Source organism: Anopheles funestus, chromosome 3RL, assembly GCF_943734845.2.
Source record: "Anopheles funestus chromosome 3RL, idAnoFuneDA-416_04, whole genome shotgun sequence".
Taxonomy (NCBI): Eukaryota; Metazoa; Arthropoda; class Insecta; order Diptera; family Culicidae; genus Anopheles; species Anopheles funestus.
The window spans coordinates 29,236,374-29,249,791 of record NC_064599.1 but is presented as its reverse complement, the minus strand read 5'-3'; the positions used below and the strand labels follow the sequence as shown (position 1 = coordinate 29,249,791).

The window sequence follows — 13,418 nt, the reverse complement described above, 5'->3', positions numbered from 1 at the left end:
TACGAAAGCAGAATTTCAGTACAGCGAGAGAAAAGGAAAACCAAACAAATTTACCACCACCATACCGAGATCGCTAACACCATTCTTGAAGAGATTATCGCCTTCTCCGGCGAGGGTTGGACTGCTTTGCTTTTGCTGACCGAGATTAGTTTTGTCCTGTGCGCTACCACCGGAGGACGAAGGATGTGGTCCGACCGGTTCACCAGCTGTTCCATTTGCTGTCGCTGCCATTGCCTCACCGGAGGAAGACGATGAGCAGGACAGTGGTTGGTTCGATTGTCGTTGTCCGGTAGCGATGCTTGTGCTGTTACCACTAGTGCTTGCACCGGGTTCTGGGGCTGCATGGTTGCTTCCGGCTGCCGACTGATGATCGGTTCCGGGTGTACTACCGAATGAAGCGGCCGGTGCGGATGTGGGCGTTCCACGTTCGGGTACATCGAATGGTTTGGTCGGTTTGGCATTGTCCAGTGATAGGATCGGACGAAACGGACGTCCACCGTTGCTGGTCGTGCTCGACGCTCCTGTTTTATCGGCGTTATCCAGTGAACGTGTTTTCTGTGAAGCGGTAGAGAATGGTGTAAGTGGGAGAATATATATAACAGACAAGATCTTGTCGATTTTAATCTTTTTCAATTTTATTTTCATAGGTAGGTTCGGTTTGATAAATTAATGAATATGGTAAATCGATTATATAAAAGAATAAACTTACAGTTACAGGTGGCGTTGCAACTGCACCTCCGGTTATTTAACAACTTTTTCAATTTTGATTCTTTGTCCAAATAATAATATAATATATGTATGCTTTGGGAATGGATATCACTCGATCGATTTGGAGAGATACTGAAATACTCATGTATTGATATTCGTAGTTGGCCGTTGATATTATTAGTTTCTCCTGGAGATAAGCGGTTCGCTTATCTCGGTTAATAAGATCTAAGAGAATTGACCAAATATTGAGTAGCAGCGCCATTCTAGAGAGGTTCAATAATTATTTCTTGGAGCACCCAAAAAGAATGTTAGACAATCAATGATCCTGTCCTGATCTGAGCTCGTATTTGTTGTTGATGAGTTGTTGATTTTCCTCTCTTGTACACTTTTCCATTTTATCACTTTTCCATCACAAATTTCCATCATCACAAAATTATTATGTTAAAAAAAACTTTTAAAACAAATTCCAACAATGTATCATGTATCATGCAAAAATTGATACAGTTCTGAAAATGACCTCCCAGAGAAGGAGGAAACAATTTCAAACACCAATTTAAAATAACGCTCCAGATGTATGCCATTTCCTGTCCCTTTATTTGCAACAAACCCGACAGTCCGTAATGGCTGAGGCGTAAATGAGTAAATACGAAACTAAGCGATCAAATTAAATGATGTTTTCTGCAAGTGACCAGGTCACGGGTGCAATTGTCACCCGTCAGCAGCGAACGCTACCAACATTTCTTGCCAGTTTCATCGTTATCGTCAATAAAATCAACAACAAGAGAAAACAAAACTAAAATGTCTAAAACCATCGACGGGAAAACAATTTCCTGCCATCAAAGCCTCTTCACTACCTTCAGTGTGTAGGGCTGCGTGCAGCAGCAGCAAGTACGGTGCAACGTGACTGCAACACCGACACCGAAATAATAGCCCCGTCGCCAGTCGGTCGGGCTGGTGGCAGGTGGCTGGTTGTGACAGCAGTTTAATTTATATGTAAATTTTATCAATTGAAGTTAGTTGGCTGCGGATATTGTACGGTTTTCACGGATCCCCGGTACCGAGCACCGGCATACCATTCCGGGTGCAAACACGAAAGCACGGATACGCCTAGCAATGGATTCTTTCATTGGATTGCTAAAATCTCGGCGAATCGGATAATGAGCGAAGCATCGATTTCGGTTTTGCAAACTGTGTTAGCAAAGTGAGGCTGGCAAAAAAGGGAGTCCAAAGATCGGGAGAGGAAGTTCCCGGAGGTCCATTTCCGCTGATGACAATTTTCCAGCGAGATACTCGAACTGTGTCGCCCAATGGCGTTGACTTTGCGTTGCGAGAACCACTGCTATTTGCAGCGCTGGTAGTCTTGCTTTTCTAGGTTAATGTGTCCGTCGACAGCCGTTGGAGGTTGGATAAATCTCGGTTTTCTGGTAGCACTGCAACGGTAGGCTGTCTGTAGCAGTAGTGCGGTGCTTCGTTTGGCCAATCATTCCTGTGAACGTTTCAAAATGGTTCGCTGATTTTGCTAAGGGAAGGTTGGCCAATGCGAGCGATAAGCGGCGCAACAAATAAGCGCTCCAAATTAGCATTAATTGCTCGTTGGCTGTGAATTTCGGTGAGGTTTCTCCGATCGCTGAGGTGGAAGTACACGGAGCGCACGGATAACAATGGGTTGTAAATTAAATCGTTTGATGTTATAGGATCATTCCGATCGGGCTGATCGGTGGGAAAAGGTCATGTTTACTTGGGATTCAGAGCTGAGACCGTTGAGCGCTGATGTATCTACACGCGCCAGTAATAGCCCAGGATTTTCGGAATCGAATTTGTGTGGACAATTTGTTCGAATGGATGCTTTTGCGTTTATGTTAAAGGAGGTAAATTAAAGTGAACAACGTTTATCAGCAAATAACTTCTATTATTGTAAGTCCCATTCTTGTTAGAGAAAACATTGTATGGTTAAAGCTATTATGATAACTACTATAAATAACTACAGATACTCTTATTGATTTTTAACCTTAGAAAGCCTGTTATATCCTCTTTAACATTTTCCAAAAGACGTCATCGAGTGAAGCGAATCGAAATGCATTCGCTTGCATGTACATTTGAAACCTCCAGTGGGATTTAAACCCTTTCCGCTAATGAATGTAATTGCATTTTTTTTTTTATCGTAATTCATCCCTTAAGGCACTAACGAAACTCCCCCGTAAGCTCGTTGGAATCAAATCATGGGCAGAAATTTAACAACTCCTACACATCTTCATAGCACTGCAGCAGCGAATAGTTAATGCCTGGAAGCAATTCCGAAATAGCAACCAAGAACATCGACGAACGATTTATTCCGACATGTTTTCGGAGCGGAATGATCACGTGCTGGTAGACAGACAACAGTCAGGATATGACCTGAAGGTATCGGCACGATACGCCCAACATCCGGGACGACAACGTCAATTGACAATGATGAAGTTGCTCCTGAGCAGACCATGATGGTAATGTCTTTAACCTCTCGATGTGCTCAGAGTGGAATTGTTGAAATTGTATTGATTGTGTATTTTATGAGATTGTAGAAGGAAATGCCTGAATCGTGTGTGTGTGTGTGTGAGGATATGTTAAAAAAGACATTGATATAATTATGACGTTGTTTTTGGATGAGATGAAATACGGAGATGTTGGAAATTATCCTTCAAACCTGAGGCGAGGGGTTTCATTTAAAATTGATGAGAGTTTTGATCTAATATAAACCTAACCGAATTGAAAAGGATATATCATCAATCGACCAGGTAAGAACAAGTTCTTGAGAATGTCACGCCAATTTTAATTTTATCGCCAAGAGAATAAAAATCATAAAAATCAAACCGAACCGACCGGATTTACTTACCGATTCAGCGAGCTGCTTGAGCGATGCATTAATTTTGTCCGGATTGCGCGGTGGCGGCTCGGGTGGTTCCGATGCGGCGGCCATTGTTACGGTGCCGGCCGTTCCGTTCAACTGCATTCCAACCAGGCGCAGCAAGGAGTTCACTGTGTCATCGTTGATGGCAGTCTGGAAGAGAGTCGACAGTGGATCAGTACCGAAAGCATATGTGCCTCACGCTCACAGAACGTGTGCGTTTAACCGTTTGGCCGTGCAGCAAACAAGTACAGCGATTGGCCACACGACACAACGATGATGCACCGTAAAACATTACGGAACGTCATATAAGGCAGTCTAATCGAAAGCAAACATTCCCAAGCTCACGTAAATGGGGTTCATTCCACGAGAGAGAGAGAGACAGAGAGAAACGAGCGAGTAAGAGAGTTAAAGAGAGAAGGAATGTTTGTGTGTGGAAGTAAACAAGAACTGTTGGAAAATTTAGTTTTCGTAATAGAAAATGAAGAAATAATTGTATAAAATATTATTTACTTATTATTTAAAATATTATATACAACTTAAGTAAAAGTATAACCACAAAACGTGTTATTTTTTGTACGTTTGAGTGTAAAGTTGAGTACCGTGATTGTTTGTTTTTGTTATCGCTTTAATATTTTAATTAAATTTGATGCTTTCCGATGAAAATCCAGTTTTCGAATAAATTTTCGTATATTTTCTATTCCAAAACAATGATGTCCATAAGTAATAATATCATTTTTCATTTTTTTTTTGGCCCCAATTAACGTAATTTACATATCGAGCTATGTATCTACGCTCAGCCAGCCGGTATTATTAAACATTACACATGCCCTTCACGGCAGACATGTCACATACTTTTAGGAAATTCATGATAAAAGTTCCAAAAAAGTTTTACATTCTGCTTTACTTCTGTCTGTAGCTTCTTACTGTATTCGGCTGCTCGTTCGCCTAGTCCAGCACCAACAAGGGAAACTTCTGGGATTTGCTCTGACAACCGGTCTGACGGGAAAGTTTCACGTCGCAACCATAGATAGAACTACAACTGTTGCTCAACTGGGTCGGGCTTTTGGTGCGTACAATTGGCTTCCAGACACAGCCCAGCAGTGGTACGCTGTCAGACCATGTCGACGACTTGGAAGAAGGTTGTGGTTCCGGCAGGCAAACCATGAGCATAAAGTTTTGCACCGTACAAACAATAGACGACAGGAATTGGAATAGGAACATCTCTCTAGAGAGTTACCATTTTCCCCTCGAATCGATTCTAATTAGAACACAAATCCGGTTCCATCACCGAAAGGTAAAAAAGAAAAGTGCACTCCATTCCATTCCGATACACTACGCTCCGTTTTAGCTTCTTTGGAGCTGCTTCCGTTGCACGCTATGAAATGGATGAGTTATGGAGCAGCAAGGGAACAAATAGTAGCAAAAGAAAAAAAAACCAGTAAGGCACATAAGAAATGGTGCGCAAGGAATTTTTATTAGTTTGTATATAAAACCCCCCACCTACACAGCGGCGCGCTCCGTTCGGAGCTTCCGGTTTCCGGACTGAATCTTCCATGGCGTTTTTTTTACGTATAGGTGTGAGTTTGTTCGGATGTGAGTGCTCAGTGGGGTGAGTTTTAATTTAAGCAAATTCCAGTTGCTTCGGTGGGTAATTTATTTGCGCGACCAAGTGAACCGAGCTTGAGCAGAAAATCAAACGTTTTATATTCCATTACGCGCTGTTAGCTTTAGCACTGGAATGTGTTTTGTGCTTTTTTCGCACGTGTGTTTGTATGTGTGCTTTTGCAAATTTAGCTGCAAAAATATTTTTGACTTTTGACTAGTTTGGACAACCATTATTATTGCACTTGTACAGCGATGGAAGCAATAAAACGTGGTTTGTTTTTCATGCAAAAGCAATTAAAATCTCGCATGAATGAACTGTTTGATGTAGTGGGGGAAAGAAAGGAAACGAAATGGCGTAGGTTTTTGATTAAGTAAGCAGGTTTTCTTATTATTTTTGTGTTTAGCAGAATGTGGAAAAAACATGGATGTATTTTCGATTATATGTATATTACTTTATGGTTTTCCATTTTAAAATAGTTTTCATGAAATCGAGGGTAGGCGATAAAAAAAGGCAAAACAAATGTTTGGTGTTACTGTTCTGGTAATAAACGTTGAAGATGGCTGAAGTTATACAGAAAAAAAATTACCAAAACATGAATTCGTTAAAGCCACGATTGACTGGAAGTTGCTCGAAAGAACCTTTGGTCCCAAATGTGAGGAAAATTATGTTGAAAAGTTCCATGAGTTGTAGAATGAACTCACTACCGTACAGCAAACGCGCCCGGAATCGGTGGGCTGGTTCTTCTTCTTGGCTTAACGACCTTACAGGTCACGCCGGCCATTTCTGGCTTACTAGACTTATTTTACCACGTAGCCGGATAGTCAGTCTTTGCTACGGGGGGACGGTCCGGATGGGATTTGAACCCGGTCCGGCCGTGTGGACTGGCGCCGTTTATCACATGCACCACCGGGCCGCCCGGTGGGCTGGTTATATCATGCGAATTGCACCGAAAGACCCGGTCCGTAAAGTCCCCCCAAAGGTCGAGCCCCAAACTAAGATGGAGCGATGGACCCCCAGAAAGGCCAGGATAATGGATTAACCGACTACAACGCTTTACCGTGAGCGGTTTAAACATCAACACCGTGAAGCGGTTGTAGCACCTGATAAGTAAGTAAGCAGTATCAGTACTTTCTGACGCTTTTGGCGCTTATACAAACTTTATTGAGACTCCATAGTCGCGGTTGAAAGAATTATAGTGAGCTATTGTGCAACGAACGTCCAATTCGTTCGCCTTCTATAGGCTGATCATGTCACTAAAATGACGTTGGACAACCCAGACTGTTGAACCTTTTTACCGTGAACTCGTAAAAAGGGGAAATTATGACGTTGATGCGTTCGCCAGAAAAGTACTGAATGGTTTTATTTACTTAAAACTTTTGCGATAGGTTCACATCTCTCTTTAAACTAATTAAACTTTGTTTTTACTTTTTTTTACACAGTTTTAATTTAAAGCTAAAGAAACCATTCACCCGTGAGTGGGCAAAAACTTTGGTAATATATCCTTCTTTAAAAAAAAACCTGCATACACACATTCAACCGCTCGTAACGAAAGCTAAGCTAAGTGCTTTGGTATAATAAAAGAACTTTGCATGGGAATTTTGTTCAAGCAAAAAAAAAATCATCCACATCACGTTGAACAATCCCTTTGTATAACAAAAGATGGTTAATAGAATGTTTTAAAATTTCTCAGTGCCGTAACGCGTATATTCTTTTATTCGATCTACCAAGAAAAACCGACCATTTGGCCTGGTGTACATTCATGCTTTTCTCTGTGTGTGTATGTGAGAGAGAGTAAGAGTGCACACGTTCGGGAAAACATTGTACTAGTAGCCAGCGCTTTTCCCGATGGCCTTATGAAAGACGATACGAGTACCGGTTGTGACCCGGTTTCGCGTTTGCAGAAACGGATGCTTCTCCTCGATGCGCCCGTGGCCGACCGACCGACGGAAGAAAGATTGATGACGAAAGTCTACCACAATGTTCCTATTTTGCTTAGAATAGCTCCGGTACGACCGCAATCCAACGGTTACGGTTACATCAAACTGCCATTTAAGTCTGAAGGTTTTCCACAAGAGCATCCCCATCTTTGGTACTGCCCGGGTTCTGCTTGCACCGTCGGTGATTTATGCCGTGTTTGACTCGTTGGCAACGCATTGAAAGTGAACGCGGATTGTGGCCTTCCACGCGTACCAGGAAGCTGTTGCCCCTTAGATTGTGGACATCATAAATCAGGATCGTTTTTCTTAGGGCGAAGCCGTCAATTGAAGGAGAAACGCCGATGCTGAACGTTCGGGGTGCTTTTGGGTGAAAATTTTATAGTAAAATAATTATATTAACGCAAAACCTTCAGGAGCATCGGAGGTAGTGGAATACCAACAGAAATACGATTTGGAATTTTGTAGCAGATTGTCATTTTCTTGTTCTTTTGTTAAAGTCACGTAGTCATGAAAATGGTACTCAAAATCACACCGGATTTTTCTTTCCTTCCTATTGACAATCCACTGGGACCTGTATGAACCAGGCGGAAAACTGTGTCTTCTTTCCGTATCCTTCTGCCAGTACCTTAGGCTTATTGGCTGGAGAGTTCTCCTTAACTCTCGCGGGCGTTGGTCCGAAGATTGAAATGATATTTTTGTTCCCCTACTTGTTGTTCTTCTCACTACATACATACCTTAGTGAAAAGGGGCGAAATGCGAAGACATATAGATACAGTGCCGAAGCAAACGGGAAATGGTACCATCGGACAAAAACCAAACGATGATGCTGGTCGAACATTTATTGGGCTTTCGTGCGTAGAATGCGTAAGCATTTTGTTCCGACCGATACCAAATGACCCTCGACGCGTGTTAGGCAAGCATTTCTCTCCATCCAACCATAGATCGATAAGTCAAATCGATCGGGATCGGGATGGGCAGGCACGTGACCTATGAGCACCTGGACATAGCGTACAGCGCGGTTGAATAAATAATTTCGGAAACGTTGCAAAACTGTTCCATCAACATGGATAAGAAGGCAGCAAAAGAGGGTAGATGCTGTTTGAGGTGAAAAAAAAGTTTTGCAACAGTTTCCGTGTTTGATGAAAATGGATTGCAATGTAATGATGGAAGCATTCGCACACGGTAGAAGGGCTAAGTGGATAAACTACCGCTCAAGAGCCTTATGAAGATGTATTGAGCGAACGCAATCCGATGCCACCGATGGTAACTAATGTGTGTCACTTTGTACTGCTTATGTTTCTATTGATATATCGATTAAACGAAGTTGGTTTTTAATATTTAACTGCTTCCTCATGTTTGTATAAGTTAGTATTCTTCTACATTAAATGATGAATCGGTTTGATATCCTTTCTTCATAAACCTTTCTAACAAATCAACACAAGCACTAAGAAGGTGGAGATGATAAGCAAATGGTTCTCTACCTTACCGAGATTATAATTTTTATATAATTTTATAATTTCCGCTTCTTAAATTTTTAATTAAGTCCGGTTGAGTCATAGCGATTATCCCTTATAACCGAGTTTTTCGCATGATCAGAATCTGGTTTTTTCTTTTAGGTGCAAAACTTAAACTTTGAATACCATTTTGGTCTGATTTGGAATGTTAGCTACTCAGAGCATTGCCACTAGAGACTCAACAGAATCATTTTGCTATCACGCATCCACTGTCCACGTTGAAGACGTAATAGGATTTTGCGGACTGGGTTGTTTGGTGTCATTCGAATGACATGACCAGGACCAGAGAGCCTGACGAGTCTAATTCGCTGCATGAAAGTGACTTCGTTGTTTAACTCGTAGAGCTGGTCATTATAGCAGCTTCTCCATTGTCCTTCCACACATACGGAGTAAAAAATCCTTCTGAGCATCAGGATAAGAAATCAATGAGTTAACAGAATAAAATCAATTTGTATACCTTTAGGCGTATAAAGGGATAAATAAGCTTAGCGTATAAAGGAATAATCGCTACTGGGGCATGCGCTAAAAGAATATACAACCGTAGAGTAAAAAAAACCAATAAAGTAAGGTAAATTCCCTAGAGGTGGCCAATCTGATTGGTAGTCGAATTCCGAAAGTGACTTCTTCCTTCTCGAAAATCTTGCTGACGATGGATTGATTCTATGAGTACACAACAAGACTAAGAACGACACAATTTTCCATTTGATCACCATGACTCCTGCGTAACGACTAAAACACTAAAGCGCATTGAACTCGTTATAAGAGGAATGTTTGTGTGACTTTAGTTCTCTTTAGAAAGAGAAGATAACAAAGAAGTTATATATTACATCGTTCATCATCTCTTGAGGGTTAAAAAGGGGGTCAAATATACATCAAACCTCAAACCACAAAACACAAAATGTCATCTAAAGTTTCTTCAATCGAAGACATGCGCCTCCTTTACTAGCATGTTGCTTAGGAAAGTTTTTTTTTTCAAAACAAACGTCACATCAAATGACAATTCCAAGAAAGTTACGATGGGTTTATGCACGTATCACAAATAAAACTAAAACAGGCAAGATGAGTAAGATGGATTTGCGACATGTTTGTAAAGCAACTAGCATCAACTGGGAAGGAACGGATGGCATCTAATAGAAGCAAAGGGGGCCTGATTGATTGTCAGGCCGAAGTTTATTTTCCCTTTCTTGGGTAATTTTTTTTGAGGATAGCTTCAATTTCTTGGTACCATAATTTTCATTTATTTAAAGATTAAATTTGTTGCTTTTACAGCACAGTAAGTTTAGTACGAAATAAACGAACGCTTCTATCAGCATGGAACTGAGTATGAAAATTGTAAATTTATTTATAGCTCTTTTTCCGCCCATTAATGGTACATGAATAATTCTACACATTTAATCGAAATATTAGACGTCCGCTGTGCTATTGAAAGAACAAAAGAAGAAGAAAAAACTTGGACAACCACCAAAAATAGAACCGTCAATCAAAACCGAATCCTTGCCGTGTGAAAAGCCCCTTCCGTTTATCGGCTCGACAATCGGGCGACATCTGGGTCAACATAATCGTGCCCCGCGTGTTGGTTCGATTTGTCAAGATTTATTTTCCCTTGCCGATGGAAGATTTTCTCCAGCAGTTCCATTACACAACTGGAAGGCTGCTCGAATATTCCCTTGAAATCCATCACCGAGGCAGGGCTTGATTTGGGTTTTGGAATTGCTTTTTTACGCTCTCTCTTTATCTCCTTTCTTTTTTTTCCATTCGGTTAACCGTTGACGTATCGACAGATACGTCTCAAATTACGCCATACACACACGCGCTCGGTGCTCGAATCGATATAAATCTGATCAAATTGAACCGCCTGGTGTACATGATGTCCTTACAGTGGATGGTCTGACCCAACTCGGTTGCGAGGCATCCATATACGAAACAATGAAAAACAACTGAGAACGAAGCAAAGAAAAACAACCCCTATTCTTTCCATCCCCCAAACAAAAGAAAAAGACACGATGCTACGCTCTTGAGGTTGGCACATTGTTTGCCCAAAATGGGTGGAGTTGTTGTTGTTGCTGATATTGTTAATACGGCCAAGAGAGCTTGTTTGTGTGGTGAAGGCACAAATCTTACCCGAGGCCATACACTTTGGGGGTGTAAACATGGTGACGGAGACAGCAAAACACACAGACACACACAGAACGTACAGAAGGTGGAAGTGTTGTGTTCCGTTCGTTTCCTGGGCCTCTACGTGAGGATTGAATGGACAGGATTGGCTTTTTTTTATTTAATATCCACCCAAAGCCATCCGTGTGGACGCGGTTTTCCCCTCAGGTGACACTCGACGAAAGCATTGTTCGTTTCAGTATTTTCTTGCGCTAAGTGTTGAGTGGGAAGCGAATTGAAACTTCCGCCGAACGTACCAAACAACAGGTGGAATCCATCTAACGGTGGGCTTTCCTAACAACAGCTTTGTTGACCATTTTGTATGAAGGTTTTTACCTTCATCCCATCACATTTTTATAACTTTTAAGCTTTGATTGTTACATTGTTCGTTTGTTGGAACTAATATTGAGCGTACTTATAGATTGCGTTCGTAACGAAACATTGAACCAAACGGCCAACTGTTCGAAAGGCTGGAAATGGAAAAGTTTAACCAAAAATCATGCCACCCATCATCACAAGCTGTTGCGGCAGAAATGTTCATCGCAACCGGGGCAAACTTTTACGATAAATCCTTCTACTTTACAATCAGGTGGGTTGTTTGCCAGCAGCCGTTTTCCTTCTCCGGTTGTATTTTTGTACAGGCTTAGCTTTTACTCACCACTGCGCAAAAAAAAACAACTAAACAATCATTCGGTTGTAGGAGCAACTTATTTGCCCGGATTGTAAAGGATTTTCCAGTCCAGTTTGTTTTTATGATCGAACGTTCACGCTGATTCCTTTTTTAATTGTGTTTGCATGAAGGCACTAGCCCTTTCGTTCAGATTAATGGTTAAAAATGAGTTTTTGTGTAGTTAAGGAATTGAGTATTATTAAAGAGGATTATGTGATGTTTTTAGTTTGATAACCGTTTTGCAGATGTAGTTAGTGTTTTGTTGGTTTTCTCGGGAAGGAAAGGAATCATATTTTGCTGGATGTTTGTGGGAAGGTGTGGTGTTTGTAAAATTTTATAGAAAATAATTTTGAGTGTTTGTAATAATTTAGTTGGGAAAATGTGTGTGAAAATAAAATAAATAAAATGTATAAGAAAGAAAAATGGAACGAAAAGAAGAAAAACAATGATAAAAGTTACATGTTCAATAAAAAAAATTTTGATTCTCTGCTCTACTCTATAGAATTTTTTTTTGCCAAAAAAAAGCTAAAACATTGAGCCACAGTATAGCCACATCCGCAATGATTGGCAACAATCAGCAATTAACGCTTTTCACCGCGTTAGCGCTGTTACCGTACCAAAGCGGATGTAGCATTAATAATTTCCATATCTAAAGCACATCGCACCATTCTAACTAATTAGGCCGAACGACATAATGATACTACAGAATAAAGCGAATAAAGTAGATAGTTAAAAAATAAGTAAGAACAGGATAATGAGGAACAAGTTGCACAAACCTACTGAAAGTATCGCTTAAAATAGCGTGGAATTGAACAAAAAAAAAACAAAAATAAGGATATTACAAAAAACGTTGCAAATAGACATGATAAAAATGCTAGAAAAGATTAAAATAGATTAGAGTGGATAAAATAAACAAAACCACCATTTGCTTTGCTCACTGCCACTTCCCACGCTTTACGGAACTTTTGATTTTGAGTGTTTATTTATTTTTTTGTTTGTTTGTTTCTTGCCTTTCAGTAGATTTGAGCCACACTCACGGAGGTACAAAAAGCAATCAAAACTTAATTGGTGATAACGGAACGAACGAAACCAACACAGAGGATTAAGTGAGCGAGCGAAAAAGATAGAGAGGAAAATTGGATTGCAGCACTTGTTCACCCCATCGGGGTTGAGGGTTGTGTGCAAAACAAAATCAATGAAAATGAAATGAATGTCGGTAGGGAGCATCGGACGAAGAAATCAAAACATACACACCAAACTGAACATAAAAAGGTGGGAAAGGGAAAAGCACATAGGCAAGCCAATTAAAATGGGAAAATGGGATGAAATTGATTCAATCGCGGGAAGCCGTTTTTGCTTGAGCTGTAGCAACGGGTACGCTGTAGCTAGCCGAGCAAATGTCCTCCTAGCGCTTTCGGATGTGCACGCAATCGAAGTTGCTAAGCACGTTTATTTTGTTAGAGGAAAAAGCACACACCAGCTACATCGGGGGGAGGGAAATGCAATGGAAAAGCTTATGGAAATTGGAGATTAAAAGGTTCGTTAACAATACAATGGACTGTAACCATCATTATTAAGTTAGTATTCATTGCTCAAATACCAGATAGACCTTGAGGAAATAAGCCTTTTCCTGCTTTGTTTTGTATGTTTAATAAAAATTGGGGAGCTTATCAAAATGTTAATTGAAAAACAATGTTAAAGATACTAAAAGAAGCAGCAACAAGATATTGCAAAATGGCCACTCATCATGGCTTAACCTTACTGCAAATATTAAACTAGTCATGAAAGACAAGTTCACGTTGAAAAAGGAACAAACGATGGAACGGTTAAAGCAGTTGGAAGGTGATGTAAACAACAACAAAAAAAGGCAAAAACGGAAGAAGTAAAAAAACAATACGCACATAAGAACCACAACACGGCTACACGGCACTAGTGAACACGATCG

The 13,418-nt window shown here is 40.6% G+C and overlaps 1 protein-coding gene across 13 annotated transcripts in view; it reads right to left on the bottom strand.

Annotated features, from left to right (window-relative positions):
* LOC125767572 (kazrin) overlaps nt 1-13,418 on the bottom strand; it is a 70,421-nt gene that overhangs the window by 35,257 nt on the left and 21,746 nt on the right. For 12 of the 13 annotated variants that reach the window (XM_049434289.1, XM_049434284.1, XM_049434290.1 and 9 more), the window contains 2 exons: nt 3,578-3,742; nt 66-555 (listed from right to left, as the gene is read on the bottom strand). In XM_049434289.1, coding sequence (XP_049290246.1) covers nt 66-555; nt 3,578-3,742 — 655 coding nt within the window. Of the gene's footprint in view, nt 1-65; nt 556-3,577; nt 3,743-13,374; nt 13,398-13,418 lie in introns of those variants that run through there. The other variant, XM_049434292.1, reaches the window with a different exon arrangement.